Genomic DNA, 17,734 nt, shown 5'->3' on the forward strand with positions numbered 1-17,734 from the left:
ACAAATCCAATGTAGAAGCAGTCCATAGTGGTCTTAAAAACAATGTCATTACGGTCACATTCAAGACGGAAAACGCCCCAACAAATATACTAGGCCACAACGTTAAGCCCGCGCTCCTAGCAACTCTTCGATGCTTTAAATGCCAGATGTTCGGCCATGCGTCCAATGTTTGTAACAATAACGCGAAGTGCCCACATTGCGCGGGGAATCATTCGCACGCGTCGTGCAATACCAGGCACGCTAGGAAATGCGCAAACTGTGGCGGCGGGCACAGCGCGGCGTATAAGGGGTGTCCGATCTATCTCAAATACCAATCTACTATCAACAGCAAAAACTTAAAGGTTACCAATCAATACATCAATAACCTTCAAGCTATAAATAAGCGACCCAATCTTGCCCAAATAGCTAAACAGTTAGTTGGTAAATCTGAAACAGAAATTTTGTCCATACTCAAATACAAATTCCCCGAAAATGAGGCGCAATATAATATTGAGCATACCACTCCTACTCCGCCCGAACAACCGGCATCAACATCAACCACAAATAATGTAGCCACAAACAATGTTGAACATACATTCCGCCATCAGCAACAACAACAGCATAAGCTACCCTCCAGCTCACAAACTTCAGATCACCCTAAAAAAATGCTCAATCCTATACCATCACCGCAACAAACAAGGCAACAACAACAACCTAGGCAACAACGCCATCATCAGCAACGACACAGGATATCCGACCACCCCGCGTATTCTCCCTTCATTATACATAGAAACCGGCTACGCATGGCCCGTAACAGCTCGACCCCGATCATGCGCCATAGCCTCCGCAAAGGACACGCGATTGCACCGCCGTTTCCGGTCTTCTTTCGCCACGCGTACGGAATATATTAAGTTAATCCAGTAGCCTTAAGCCCGTACGTTAGGTCAATTTAACACACCAAACCCCAAAATGTCTGCGACAGTTCATACTCATAATATAAACAGTCTTACAATTATGTCGTGGAACGCCCGAGGGGTTACTCATAACTCAAATGCAAAAATGTACGAGCTTCAAAATTATGTTAATAACAACGAAGTGCATGTAGTATGTCTCCAGGAAACGAACTACAAAAGTAATCACAGACAAGTACATTTAAAAGGATATCAAGAACCTGTGAGAGGTGAACAAAGAGAAAAACTTATAGGCACTGGGGTAGCAATATATGTAAAATCGGGCATTTCATTTACTAAAATAAACATTGATCAAGATTGCCCTATTGAATCGTGTGCCCTCACACTGTACTTGACTAAGCACCAATCATTCCGCATTCAATGCGTATATGCTCAAACTAAAGATAATACGTGTAAAAATTATGCAAAAATATTCCATTCAGTTGAACATAGAAAGAATAATATTATTGTTGGCGATTTCAATCTAAAACACTCCTGCTGGAACCCCGAGGGTGATCCACGATGCGACGATAACTCTGAAAATCTCTTTAAATTAATTAACAATAACAGCATAAACTTCCTTAACGACGGTCAAATAACGAGATTGTCTGATCGCGAAGATCAACCCGACAGCGCGATCGATCTAGCTCTTACCTCAGCCCATCTTCAAGCTATAAGCGATTTCAATGTCATTGACGACTCGTTTGGAAGTGACCATCTTCCAATCATAATAAACATTAAGACAAGAATAGAGAATACCCTTCCGTCCACACAACACAAATGGAAAATACACAAAGCCACACCTGAACAATGGAACAACTTTAAAACTCAGTGTAATAATGAGTTCCTTCCTTATGTAGATAATACTGACACCAACTCTTACTTTAAATCCTATATAACAAAACTTAAAACTGCGCTTGATAACTCAATCCCTGTAAGCAAAACACCTAAAAAACTCAAACGGTCTGTACCATGGTGGAATCAAGAATGCACAGACGCCATTAAATATCGTGAAAAATGTAGGAGAAAATGTATCCGAATCAGAACCGGACCTAAGTATGACAAATATAGGGAAGCCCGCAAAAGTGCTAAACAAGTATTAAAAAAGGCAAAATTAGAAAGCTGGAACGAATTCTGTAATAATCTCTCACATAAAACAACTAGCAAAGAACTATGGGATCAAGTTAAGCGCATGCAAGGCAGACCCCCTACTAATACACCTATCTTTCGGGTTAACAACGAAGTTCTTGTATCTAACGCTGATAAAGCTTCTGCCCTGGTAAAACATTATCAAAAAGTAAGCAGTGACGAAGGATACTCTGAAACGTTTATTGCAAAGAAAATTAAAACAAAAAATGAATTTCCTGTCTGGTTACAATCTCTTACCGAGGAAAAAACTCACAAGTACAATGCTCCTTTTAGCCTGTTCGAGCTCGAATCAGCTCTCCTTACATGCAAAAACGGCGCGCCGGGCGACGATTACATCCATTATAAGATACTTAAACAACTTCCACTCTCGGGGAAACAAGAATTACTTGCCCTTTATAATAAATCATGGTCTGAAGGTACTCTTCCTGATGAATGGCACGAGGCCACAATAATTCCGATCCTTAAAATCAATAAGCCTAAAGACTCTCCAGCCTCATATCGGCCGATCTCTTTAACCTCTACGTTCACCAAACTAATGCAGAAAATGATAAAACCGAGACTCTGCGCGTATCTAGAAAAACATAACAAAATTTCAGAAGTCCAATCGGGCTGTAGATCTAACCACTCTTGCGAAGATCATTTAGTACGCCTTGAAGCTGATATTAAAAGAGCCCAAAATCTTGGTCAAACCGTAGCAGCCGTATTTTTAGACCTCACAGCCGCATTCGATAAACTATGGAACGAAAACGCCATTAAAACACTTAATACTTTAGGAATAGAGGGTAAAATGCTCAACTGGCTTGCAGCTTTTCTTACAACGCGTAAAATAAAAGTGAGACTGCATGACGCGACATCAGAATCAGTTGAGACTATAAACGGCTGTCCCCAAGGTAGTGTCCTATCTCCAATATTATTTTCCGTGACTATGAACACCCTAGACAGAGAAATTAAGGCACATAATTCACAAAATAACACTGATCTAATCAATTTATCACTTTTTGTAGACGATAGTGCAATATGGACCACATCTAAATCACCGAATCTAGCAATTACTAAAATCCAAAAAGCCCTAACTGCAATAGAAAACTGGAGCGCATCGTATGGCTTCCAAATAAATCCCACAAAAACCCAAGCAATCTTATTCCCTGCCAGTGCACAAAAAGTAGCGGCCAATGCACGTAAAGCAACTCGATCTTAGAAAACCCCTAACCCCCCACAACTTACTCTATGTGGTGCTCCTCTTCCGCTTCTTGACAACATTACTTTTTTGGGTATGACATTTGACAAATATTTAACATGGAAAGACCACATCCTTAAACTAGTTGTACGCTGCCAAAAGGACCTCAACTTTCTAAAATGCATCCAAAGAAACAACTGGGGTACGGATAAAAAAGCCCTTATGCGTATCTATAAAGCCACTATCTGGGCAAAAATAAACTACGGAAGCATTGCGTACAATTCAGCCAGTGAAACATTACTCAATAAATTACAAGTAATCCAAAATACGGCACTTAAAATTATAACTGGTACACGTAAATCTACAAGCACCGTTCTGTTGCACGCTGAATGTGGAATGATAGAACTGGGTCAACAAAGGCAAATTAACCAACTAAAATACCGCGCGCGCACGCTATCTATGGGACCACACCTCCCAATTAACCTTAGTGTTACTGAAGACCCGGCCTACCAAAAAAGGAAAAAGAAGAGTGGTCTCCCGTACGCGCAGAACGTGCTCGAGCTAGGAAATTATTATGAGACTATTGACATTAAAACTCAGGAACCTACTTACTTTAGCTTAAGAAATCTATCAAAACCAAATATTGACTTACATCTGACAACATTAATTAAAAAATCCGACAACGACCCAAACAGTGGCTCTATAGCTCAAAACTATGTAACAGATAAATATGGGGATTACACCCAGATTTTCACTGACGGTAGCAAAAATGAGGAACTTGAAATAGCAGGCGCGGCTTTTGTAGTGTATCAACCCAAAAATGTCATTATACATGAGTGCAAGGTAAAATACAATAAAGAACTGTCTATATTTGCTTGCGAACTAGCTATAATAAACAGCGCCATAAAGTGGCTTAATGAACTTGAAACCCACGAACGCTCAAACTACGCGATATTAACCGACTCTCTCAGCGCCTTACAAGCACTTAATGCAGGATCATCGAAAACGCGTCCCGACCTTATATGTGCAACATTAAAGGGAATCACAAAACTAGCAAACAACAATATCACTCTCCAATTCGTATGGATCCCGAGTCACGTAGGCATTCCGGGTAACGAACACGCTGACCAACTTGCCAGAATAGGTTCCCATGAAGGTCTACCCTCTGATTTAAAGCCTAGCGCGCGCGAACTAATTGCAATCATTAACCAAAAAGGGTATAATGAACAGGATCACAAATGGTCAATTTACTGCGCCGATCATAATTTACCGATATTAACCAACCCTAGCCATAAGATTAACATCTATAGTCCCATTAAAAGGGAGGACAGGGCTTACTCGCGCATGCGCCTAAGGGTGACCAGATTGCACGGCGACTATTACAAAACTGTCCTCTGCCCCCAGTGCAACATTCATAACACGTTTGAACATCTTTTCTTTATATGCCCTAAACACGCTGAACAGAGACTAGAACTAAGTGCAGGGGTAATAGCGGCCTTCAAAAACCCACTTATCATTAATCGCGACTCACTGTTGATGCCTCCAAGCGGAATCGCTCCTGTTGTGCGACTGCACGTGTTTAAATTTTTGCGCGACACGGGCTACTTAGATAAAATATAATATTCCATTGGACTATTAGCGGTAGATAGAAATAACGACACATACCGTCAGTTATATACTGCTTCATTTATTCAAATTAATAATAGCAATCTTATGTACTAATGACGGGCGGGACTCGGACGATGGTCACTTCGGTGTGCACCATATGGCCACTCGTCTGGGCCCGAACTGAACCTAACCATATTATCCCGGCCCTATAGGAAAAATTAAAATAAATAAATAAAAACTCAGATCAATAATGGCAACTTTATGTACTAATGACGGGTGGGTCTCGGACGATGGTCACTCCGGTGTTGTCCATATGGCCACTCGTCTGGGCCCGGCTCGAACTTATATACTATTATTAATTAATTTGGTTCTAAAACTGTACCGTAAAACAATCCATGATATATGTAATTTTAAAGATTCCAATTAATAATGACTATCTTATGTACTTATGACAATAGGAAAATTGCATCAATAAATAAATAGATATAGAAACACTGCATGTAATGTGCACGCCGAGAACCTATATTTGTATTTGGGGTCCAAATGTACTTTGGATTGGTAGTACATTACAATGCAGTGTCCAATAACACCTTGTTGACGTCAATACATAAATAAACAATACTATAAACAAGGCAAAGATGAGGGAGCTGTCTATAACGAACGTTCGCGGTTTCCTCGTCTGCGCTTTATGATATATAGGAAAATTACACCAATAAATAAATAGATAAAGACTAATAATACTAAAACGACGGAAGGGTACGTCCCCCCCCCCAATACATATGTCACTTGGCCCCTTTCGACCACTATGGATAAGCTCTAAGCCTTCTTTTACAACCAAATAGCGCTCTAGGTAACAAAACCCAGGGTTCCGCGAGACCCTCGCTTTCCTTCTCTTAAGCTGTAATCAGCAACAACGACGAAGGTAGGGGAAAAGCACACAGACAACATACTTCCACGCAGGATCGGAAGACGCAGTAAGTGCGCACGTGGGCAAATTTACCCACAGTGCAACCCCTATAGGTGTAAATATTGTTGTAATTAAATGCGATTAGTTAACATTTTTCCCATATGTACAAGACTTAAACATGTTGAGTAGAGCGTGTCAGCTGGGCCAGAGGGCGCGCCTGAAGAGATATCTCTCGCCCGTGCACTCTGGCTCCGTTGACATGACATCCATGCACTCTGGCCCCGTTGACATGACATACCCAACATGACAAAAATAAAAATAAAAAGAGAATGGTGACGGTATTTGTTGTTGTTGTTTCCCCTACTGTAGCGTAGGTGATGTTTTCTTGTAGAGTAGTGTAAGTTTTTTCCTTGCATGCCTGTGCCTTGTTACGTTTGACGTTGAATTGCAAACCTTGTATTGCTAACCTGCACGTATTACCCTTGTCACTATGAGGATCAGATCGAATTAGAGGGATGGTCAGCATTAACATCCCAGATCTATTCCCTCCTGAACAAAATGCACTAATACATATAATTACCATCTGTGTAACCACTAGCAATATAAACAGGAAGAAGAACGTGCGCTCTCTCTCTCTCTCTCTCTCTCTCTCTCTCTCTCTCTCAAAAACAAATAAAGGCGCGTGAAAATTTTCTCCCAAAGAACGAAAGTGTAGAACCAGATATTGTCCTCCCTGTACCACCAACAACCAACCAGTCATCTCGGTCCAACCACACAAACGCAGCCCTTTTTCTACTATATTAAACTTCAAAACTATTCTGACCCTTGCAACACCATTAAACACCTGACAATATCCACCAGCACAACAGAGAGAGCCCATGTGAATTTACAACAAGACACAGGGCAATAGAGTTATATCTGTACTAATCTATGTTTATGTACTAACAAGTCCTCCGCGAGGGACGTTAAATGGGGGTGCAGTGTATCGGTGCTGTACACCGGGCACTTAAAAGAACCAGGGGCGCCTCTGGAATCGGGGCGCCCTCTGTATCCCGCTCGAACCCCCACTAACACCTCTTGGGGCGGAGAGCACAAAAACCACACACAAACTATAAGGAATTAACATTAATGCCAATAAGGATAATGATAATCTAGAGATAATAGGAATACTGCAAAAACCATTTTGATAAAAGGCAAACCACTACATAATCCATTAAAAAAAAAAAAAAAAAAAAAAAAAAAAAAAAAAAGAGCATCTTGTCACATTAAGGTCTCATTGGCCATCGTGCTATGATGTATAATATGACCTTATTTTCTCCCCTGAAGGGTCACAGGGGCAGGTCGATACATCTGTAGTCGAGAAGACGCTGGACGACCTGTAAATAAATCTCAAATACACACATTTGTATTTCCCCATTAACCGTGCAGGCCTGTTAATATTTATTCAAATGGGTAGGGGGAGTAACTGGTATAATAATGTCGCATATTTTATAAGTTTCAAGTCAAAAATTGTGTTTGTGAAAACCTTTATTAATTCTCTTAAAATGAGGACATTCGTCTAAAGATATTGCTTTGTAATTGTACCTGCATATTAAACTGAAAAGTGGCCGATTTTTTAGGTACAATTGCCGTACGAAAATTGATAGTTTATATGTCATTAATTTCTGTTCATAAAAGTAACATACACTGATCTAATTCTATTGAAATTTTCATGCTAGGTGAGTTTTGAACCCAGGATTATAAATGTGAAGTTTCGTTTAAACCAGTTGCCTAAAACAAAAGATTTTGTTAAAATAGTCCCAAAAGTGGCTGGAATTACGTACACGACCAGTACGTCTTAATTTAACACAAGCATTCCTTGATATTATTCATCAATATGATTTATACTCACAACTAATAGCCATTTTCCCATTTGCACTGTAGATACACAGATCAGCTTAATGTGACCTTCAAAATATTTGTGATGTCCACTGTCTAGGCATAGCACACAACTTGCACTAGTACAGTATACATGTACTAAACAGTTCATAAAAGAAAAGGCACACGCAATGCATGATGTGATGAAGATATATACAATCATTTGGTGGAGTAAATTTACCGATATCATTAAAAACAATAATTTATATATTGGTACAATTAATTAAATTAAAGATCAAATTTAACGATATGACATTAAATATATTTTGGTGTCTGCTGTTAATGCATGGTACAAAACATGTGTACAGTTAACAAGAAATAATCTGTTAAAAGATATTCGGCATATATTCTGATTATGATAATAAAGGTTGTACAGTTACATTTTGAGATAATCAAAATAAAAGCAGAGTTATATAGTTTTTATTTTTTCAGTTGTTTGTTGATTAACCACAGCATGAAATGTTTGTTATGCAGTGTAATGCATATTAATTGTTATTCAGTGTAATGCATATTAATGCATCAGTGATTAATCTACTGAATTTTACTTCAATGAGTCCCAGGACTAGCATATTTGAAAATTATGAGTCCCTGGGAAAATCCAATTAAGTCCTAAACTTAATTAATGAGTCCTGTAGTGCTTAATGATGAAACTGAAGAAAATATCACTAAGACAAAGTTTCTAAGTTTTAATCATAGGTTTTAACGGCGTGAACATAAATAAACATGACTAGGTCTTTCCTGACAAGCAATATAATAGAAATAACAAAATAATATAAATAATAAATCCCAAAGACATGATTTTTATTTGCACCAACACGGTTACACCTCATCTCATTCAGAACTGTTTTAGCTATACCAGCACCCGAAGACTCTAAGCACTCAACACTTAATAAAATCAAAGCGCTGAAGGCACTGTAGGTGTTCGCTGTTGTAAAATGTCGTCCTTGATTAGCTTGTGCGCACTGACAGGCTAATAAGTATGCACAGGCTAATCTTATTTGACATGCATTAAGCCCCGTTTTCCCTGAAAGAAGCCAATATGTACAGATTTCAATGATAAACACCAGACTCTCCAATCTCCTCTTACAAGCTGTTAAACACTATTAGTCATATAAACCCTCTGCAGTGTACCAGTGGTGAACTATAAATAGGCAAAAGTGCTGGTTATCTTTCCTAGCAGACTTTCATAGCATTTGTCCACTCTCTTACACTGCGGTTCATCACATTCACATGTATGTTGAGGCACTAACGACAACTCAGCTAGAAGAATGGCATTTGTCGTCTGCTACAACAGGCAGTGGTTGTCTTTCCATACCGTACCTAAGGCTTCTAAGCACATACTGATTTGCAAAATATGGTCTGTAACATTAGTGTGAGCCTACCAAGAGATGTGTTTGTCAGAAACACAATGGCCCCTACTGCGTCGCTTTGATACAGTCATGTTTTTTTACCTTTGACCTTGAAGGATGACCTTGACCTTTCACCACCAAAATGTGCAGCTCCATGAGATACACATGCATGCCAAATATCAAGTTGCTATGTGAAGTGACAAAGAAATTATGAGCATTTTTCGAAACCTAAATGCGAAACCTAAACGCAAAGTGTGACGGAAGGACAGACGGATGGACAGTCCGATCACTATATGCCCTCCTTCGGGGGCATAAAAAGAGTCTCTGGCGTAAATTGTTCATTCAGGACCTGGGCGTAGACCACTTGTCTTTTTTTATTGATTCTTTATATCTGAAATTTCATCAGTCAACACTGTCACAAATTCCGATTTCTTCAATTTCTCTGGAAGAATAGATTAGAAATAACAAAATAATATAAATAATAAATACCAAAGACATGATTTTTTTTTGCACCAACACGGTTACACCTCATCTCATTCAGAACTGTTTTAGCTATACCAGCACCCGAAGGCTCTAAGCACTCAACACTTAATAAAACAAGAGATGTGTTTGTCAGAAACACAATGCCCCCTACAGCGTCGCTTTGATACAGTCATGTTTTTTTACCTTTGACCTTGAAGGATGACCTTGACCTTTCACCCCCCAAAATGTGCAGCTCCATGAGATACACATGCATGCCAAATATCAAGTTGCTATGTGAAGGGACATAGAAGTTATAAGCATTTTTCGAAACCTAAATGCGAAACCTTAACTAAAAGTGTGACGGAAGGACAGACAGACAGACGGATGGACGGTCTGATCACTATATGCCCTCCTTCGGGGGCATAAAAAGAGTCTCTGGCGTAAATTGTTCATTCAGGACCTGGGCGTAGACCACTTGTCTTCTTTGATTACTTATATCCGAAATTTCATCAGTCAACACTGTCACAAATTCCGATTTCTTCAATTTCTCTGTAACTTCATTTCAGGCATCTTCTGCCAAGCAATCAAGGAGATCATAAGACTGATTCTGATGACTCATAGTTTATTTTACTTTTGTAGGCATATTTTATTAAAATCTAACAGATAAGAAATGATCATCCAAGCCTTTCAAAAACAATCTCAACGAAGACATTGTAAAATGAATACACATATTGGTTACCTACAAATGCCTGTGGGGTTACCGGTCATAGCCTATGGAAACATTGTTTGTAGAATGATTATCGTGTGACAGATACGGCCTTGTAAAATAATGTTTCGTAATAATTACTAATTCGGACAAATACCACTTGATTTTGAATGTGTCCTCTAGGACGCCCGTACTTCGGACTGACGCAGGTCGTGCACCTAGATTTAAGCATTCCTCATATCACATTTCCTATGCAAGTCTGTTAACCCTTTCCCACTCAGAAGCAAAGAAAAAATGTGCAAACAGTATAAAACAAGAACAGCCTGTGAGTAACCAGGTTTTATGCTGCTTGGCAGTATCCAAGATTTGGAGATGAAGCCTTAAAAACTTAAATCGAGTAAGAAAGGTCTTAAATTACAGGGATCAACCTAGACTCCAATTTTTGGGAGAAGTCACTTCTCCCTCAGCCCTGGAGAGGGAGAAGTGAGGCAGTTTTAGGGAGAAGTGGATCTTTTGCGATCACCAACGGACCATTGTGAACCATGACCCAGGAGTTTCACTGGCCCCAAAAAAGTTGTTGCCACTTTTTCGCAGTGTGAAAACTGTCTGTTATTCCAACCTTATTAATATGAACAATAATTTAGGACGATTATTTAAAGAAACCTTACTACATTACATTAATGTCATTGCCTGTATTATCACTTGAAAAAAATATGGTAATACATAAAAAACTATAAGTACCTTCATAAGTTATACCTTCATAATTCTTAATAAGCTTTATTTGTATATAAATAACTTTTTTCATCTTGATAAACAACACAGATAACCAAAATAATATAAAAATGTTAACATCAATGTAACAGTATGCTGCATGTTTCAAAATTAACTATTAAATTTTAAACATAGAATCACACCAATTCACATCATTTGAAAGGGAAAGAGAAAACATCAGAAAATAAAGCATCTCACTTCATATTGTTAAACAGTTATATTTGGTCATTTGGACATGATATACATCAGCTTTGACAGCCTCTGTTGTTAAAACGTTTTCTGTAAGTGGTGGATGATTTCTAGGCTCAAATAAATGAATGTTTTTCACGCATATTTCTTGACAGAAAGGCCCAGATAATTGCCACCATCCATTCTAGTTGCCTGAAATATCATAAAACATAATTTTACAAACTATCAACAACAAACCAACACATAAATGTCCCTATCTTTAAATGTCAGAATTTTTAACATATCCGAAATATAGTACAACGAGTGAATGGTATACTTTTTATTTCCGAAATTGTTGGTTTCTTAATCAAACTTTACCTTTCCCAAAATATTACAATAATGAACTATTACACAGAAATGCTCACAAATTCCTGTTGAAACAAGATTTCATGTGTTTTTGTGGAGAAATTGTTTTTGTTAAATGCTTTTGCCAGGCAAGTGGTACTGACGGTCACTATTTATTAAATGGTTAAGAAATAGCAGCCCTAATAATCGTTATAATTTTTTATCGTGGTGAGAGTTTGTCACAGTGTTTCTTTATTTATTGCTCACTATCATATAGGCGCCGTTCATGCGATAATAACCCCCATAAAACTTGATAATAGCAGTAAAAACACCATTTGTAACACTTACACGCTTCAGTGATTTCACTCTGCTTGGTCAAGAGATTCCTGCCAAATACCCGAATGACTAGCGCTGTCAATGGTTGCTTATCAATTTTCTATAGGTAATTTACTACGCCAGGGGGCGGAGTTTCGTCGATTCGGTCAGTTGATTGACTTTGGCGTGTATTCGGTAATAAACAGAAGCCACTTAGATAGCGCTGCGGATATGATAATTGCCAGATTTTAGGGCAAAGTGATATCGCTGGTGCTTTTGATCCGGGCGATTAAAGGGAAGCCACGGCGATATAATCGCCCAAATCGCCCAGTTGCTTGATCCCTGAATTAAATATTACTTTCTAAGGGACTACAAATGCATGAAAATACGTAACTAAGTGGTAAAGGGTTAAATTAGTATTAATTTACCAAGCTTTTTTTCCAAAATCTAATATTAGCTGTTTTCCCCAGGATTTCTTTAAGATAATGCACTTTTCCCATAAATAGAATGCTAGATTATTTTACCAACTCAAAAAAAAGAAACCGTCGGAGACGGGTGATGCTCACCAAAGTTTTTTTTTGTCACAATATTGCACTATATATTCAGATAAAAGGAAACGTCTTGAGGGCACAGTAGTTGGGGGGACAAGAATTTTTTTATAGAAAATTTCAAGGGCCATAACTCTGAAAAATCATATGACCAGAATCCGCTGATAATATGCACATCTCCTCTTGGTAGTGAAGCTTCCCATAAAGTTTCATTGAATTCCGGTCATTAGTTGCTGAGAAATAGCCCGAACAAGAATTGCACTATATGTACAGTTAATGGAAAATTTCAAAGGGCCATAACTCTGTGAAAAATCATCCGACCAGAACCCGCTCATAATATGCACATCTCCTCTTGATAGTGAAGCTTCCCATAAAGTTTCATTGAATTCTGGTCATTAATTGCTGAGAAACAGCCCGGACAAAAATTGTGCACGGACAGACAGACAGATGCACACACGAACAGACGAAGCGGCGACTATATGCTAACCCCCAAAATACATTTTGGGGAAGCATAAAAACTGGCTAAGGCTTACAGTTTATTACTCATATTTGTTTCTATAACCACGAGTCAAGTTATTCAGTTAACTGAGACAAAATAAATGACATCTTTGCCATAATTTTGTGTTTGTTTTCAGTTTGAAGAAAAATGTAATCAAGAACTGTGTTTGTGACACACATTGCCCCCTACTGCACTTTGAAACTACACAGCTGATATTGAAGAAAAAATCCAAGAAAGTCCAAGGCCCATAAATTTGCCGAAAATCAATTGATTGGTGTGAAACTTACACTTCATCTGTTGATCATGTAGGTGGACTCACACACCAAAAATCAGCTAAATATCTGAAAGTGTTTTGTAAAACAAATTTGCAAAATGGTTATTTACAGTAAATTTCCAAGTCCATGGCCCATAACTTTGCCAAAAATCAATGGACTGGAACTATATCAGTAGGTCATGTAGAAAGACTCACATACCATAAATTAAGCAGTTAATTTACTTAATATCTGAGCATTGCTTAACAAAACCTCCAGTAAATTGAACACTGGACGGACAGATGGATAGACAGTGTGACTGCTATATGCCATCCTACTGGGAGCCTAAAATGATTAAATTTTTGAAATGTAAACACTTAATAAAATTCTTTAATAATGTTCTTTTTTTTGTTTAGTTGTATTCCGAAATTTAATGTTTGTAATGTACGTACTGCTATTAAAAAAACCAGTACTGGTAAATTGTAATGAAGAATAGATATAACAAGAGGGCCAAGATGGCCCTAGTTCGCTCACCTGAGAGGAGTCGGTTCATTTAATCTTTACAAAACGTCAAACTTGACCTAGATATTGTCCAGACAAACATCCTGGTCAAGTTTCATCATTATTGAACCAAAACTCTGGCGTATGGAGTGTTTTTTTTGGTAAGATATTACCTGGTGACCTATATTTTGAGTTTACCCCCCTTACCAAACATCAACCTTTGCTTACAAAAATAAAAATTTTGACCAAGATCCATAAAATCTGAAACAAAATTGTGACCTCTATAGTGTTTACAAGGATTTTGTATAATATAATGAAAATTTGGACAATCTAAGGGCAATAATTATGGCATTAATTGTGTGATTTTGCTCATTATCAAACTTGACTGAGATCTTTCAGCAACTTTCATAAAGAATGCTTGAGAAGTGTAAATGCTAGAGTGTTTACAAAGCAAATGTGGACGAACGGACAGCGGACAAAGACCAATTCTAAAACCTCACCTGAGCAATCAGGTTAGCTTAAAAGTGTGTTTCACCAATCTAAGCCATTTTCCAACTTATCCGAGAAATCAATAAAACCAATGTATTGACAAAGTTTCATGATGATTAGGCAAAAAATGAGACTTCTATAGTGTTTGATCACAAGGTTTCTCTCTAGTCACATAAGGAAAACTGCCCCCCCCCCCCTGGCGGCCATGTTTTTCGACCGATCAGGACCATTTGCAAACTCATCTGAGATATATATAAAACTAATCATTTCACCAAGTTTCATGATGATTGGGCAATAAATGTGACTTCTAGAGTGTTTACAAGCTTTTTTTACTATATAAATATAAGAAAACTGCCCCCCTCCGGCAGCCATGTTATTCAACTGACCGGAACCATTTTTTAACTCAACTCTCATATCAAGGAAACAAATGTTCTGACCAAATTTCATGAAAATTGGGCCAAAAATGTGACTTCTAGAGTGTTCACATGTTTTCACTACATACATACATATAGAGAAAAATGCCCCGCCCACTGGCAGCCATGTTTTTCATCGATCTGGACCATTTTCGAAATTGTCCGAGATATCAATAAAACCTATGTTTTGTCCAACTTTCATGATGATTGGGCAAAAATTGTGACTTCTAGTGTGTTTACAAGGTTTCTCTATAGCCAAATAAGGAAAACTGCCCCGCCCACTGGCGGCCATGTTTTTCAACGGAACGGACCCACTTTTAAATTCAACCAAGATATCATTGAGACAAACATTTTGACAAAGTTACATGAAGATCGGGCATGAAATGTGACTTCTACAGTGTTTACAAGGTTTTTCTTTTTTTGACCTAGTGACCTCGTTTTTGACCCGGCACAACCCAGTTTCGAACCCGGCCGCAATTTCATTGGGACAAAGCTTCTGACAAAGTTTCATGAAGATGGGACAAGAAATGTGGCCTCTAGAGTGTTTACGAGCAAATGTTTACGGACGGACGGACGGACATACGACGGACAAAGACCGGTCACAAAAGCTCACCTGAGCAATCAGGTGAGCTAAAAATAGATTGGGGAATATGACTCAGCAGGTTAAACAAGGGAAATAGATACTGCAAAATTGTGTTCATGTTGTCTTTCTTTCAGCAATCAAATATTAGTTGATAGGCTTACCATAAGTAATAATGACTAAAGCAGTTGTTAATTATGAAAATTCTGTGTTATGAAAAAATAAATAAAACAGTTAATGGTACATAATAATGACATAATAAAACCAAACTTTACTACACAGGAAACAAATGTTCTGACCAAATTTCATGAAGATTGGGCAACTGCATTAAAAAAAAAAAAAAAAAAAGACGTTATAAATAAATGGTGATATTTTATTTTAAGAATCTATACCGAATGCAAGTTTAATATGCAAAATAGGAAGGATATTAACTTAACATTGTCTTCATTGTAAGAATACATTAAAGTAGCACTTTATAACATAACTAGAGTGTTGACAAGGTGTTACTATAGTCATATAAGAAAACAAGAGGGCCAAGATGGCCCTAGTTCGCTCACCTGAGAGGAGTCGGTTCATTCAATCTTTACCAAATGTCAAACTTGACCTAGATATTGTCCAGATAAACATCCTGGTCAAGTTTCATCATTATTTCATCTGCGAGTCATGATCAATGTACCTATGAAGTTCCATGATCCTAGGCGTAAGCATTCTTGAGTTATCATCCGGAAACCATTTTTCTAAGTTGAGTCACCGTGACTTTGACAGCCATTGTGTGAATACGTTTTTTGGCACTGTGACCTTGACCTTTGACCTAGTGACCTGATAATCAATAGGGGTCATCTGCGAGTCATGATCAATATACCTATGAAGTGTCATGATCCTAGGCATAAACGTTCTTGAGTTATCATCCAGAAACCATTTTACTATTTCAGGTCACCATGACCTTGACCTTTGACCTAGTGACCTGAAAATCAATAGGGGTCATCTGCGAGTCATGAATGTTGTACCTATGAAGTTTCATGATCCTAGGCATAAGAGTTCTTGAGTTATCATGCAGAAACCATTTTACTATTTCAGGTCACCGTGACTTTGACCTTTGACCTAGTGACCTGAAAATCAATAGGGGTCATCCTCGAGTCATGATCAATGTACCTATGAAGTTTCATGATCCTAGGCATAAGCGTTCTTGAGTTATCATCTGGAAACCATTTTACTATTTCGGGTCATCGTGACCTTGGCCTTTGACCAAGTGTCCTGAAAATCCATAGGGGTCATCTACAAGTTATGATCAATGTACCTATGAAGTTTCATGATCCTAGGCCTAAGCGTTCTTGAGTTATCATCCGGAAACCATTTTAATATTTTGGGTCATCGTTACCTTGACCTTTGACCTAGTGACCTGAAAATCAATATGGTTTATCTGCGAGTCATGATCAATGTATCTATGAAGTTTTATGATCCTAGGCATAAGCGTTCTTGAGTTATCATCTGGAAACCATTTTACTGCTTTGGGTCACCGTGACCTTGACCTTTGACCTAGTGACCTGAAAATCAATAGGTGTCATCTGCGAGTCATGATCAATGTACCTATGAAGTTTCATGATCCTTGGCATAAGCGCTCTTGAGTTATCATCCGGAAACCATCTGGTGGACGGACAGACCGACATGAGCAAAACAACATACCCCCTCTTCTTCGAAGGGGGGGAGGGGGGCATAATGAGAAAACTGCCCCCCTCCCAGCAGCCATGTTATTCAACTGACCGGAACCATTTTTGAACTCAACTCTCGTATCTAGGAAACAAATGTTCTGAGCAAATTTCATGAAAATTGTGCCAAAAATGTGACTTCTACTGTGTTCACGTGTTTTCACTATATACATATAGAGAAAAATGCCCCGCCCACTGGCGGCCATGTTTTTTCACCGATCCCGACCATTTTCAAACTTGTCTGAGATATCAATAAAACCAATGTTTTGACCAACTTTCATGATGATTGGGCAAAAATTGTGACTTCTAGAGTGTTTACAAGGTTTCTCTATAGCCAAATAGGGAAAACTGCCACTGTATACATAATAGAGAAAAATGCCCCTTCCACTGGCGGCCATGGTTTTTCACTGATCTCGACCATTTTCTTACTCGTCTGAGACATCAATTGAACCAATGTTTTAACCAACTTTCATGATGCTTGGGCAAAAATTGTGAATTCTAGAGTGTTTACAAGGTTTCTCTATAGCCAAATAAGGAAAACTGCCCCGCCCACTGGCGGCCATGTTTTTCAACAGATCAGAACCACTTTTGAACTCAACCAAGATATCATTAAGACAAATATTTTGACAAAATTACATGAAGATCGGGCATGAAATGTGACTTCTACAGTGTTTACAAGGTTTTTATTTTTTTGACCTAGTGACCTAGTTTTTGACCCGGCACAACCCAGTTTCGAACTCGGCCGAGATTTCATTGGATCAAAGCTTCTGACCAAGTTTCATAAAGATCGGACAATAAATGTGGCCTCTAGAGTGTTAACAAGATTTTACAATAACCATATATAGCCATAAAAGGAAAAATGGCCCGCCCCTTGGAAGCCATGTTTTTCAAGCAAAGGTTACCATTTTTTAACTCATCCAAGATATCATTGAGACCAATCTTCC

At 38.4% G+C, this 17,734-nt stretch overlaps 1 protein-coding gene across 3 annotated transcripts in view; it reads right to left on the bottom strand.

Annotated features, from left to right (window-relative positions):
• The window catches only part of LOC127871246 (NADH-cytochrome b5 reductase 3-like), a 48,783-nt gene that overhangs the window by 27,738 nt on the left and 3,311 nt on the right, over positions 1 to 17,734 (bottom strand). The window contains exon 1 of one of the 3 annotated variants that reach the window (XM_052414007.1): positions 7,662 to 7,786. The exons of the other annotated variants lie outside the window; for them this stretch is intronic. Coding sequence (XP_052269967.1) covers positions 7,662 to 7,682 — 21 coding nt within the window. The 5' untranslated portion in view covers positions 7,683 to 7,786. Of the gene's footprint in view, positions 1 to 7,661; positions 7,787 to 17,734 lie in introns of those variants that run through there. 3 annotated transcript variants of the gene reach the window in all.

Source organism: Dreissena polymorpha, chromosome 1 (genome assembly GCF_020536995.1).
Source record: "Dreissena polymorpha isolate Duluth1 chromosome 1, UMN_Dpol_1.0, whole genome shotgun sequence".
Taxonomy (NCBI): Eukaryota; Metazoa; Mollusca; class Bivalvia; order Myida; family Dreissenidae; genus Dreissena; species Dreissena polymorpha.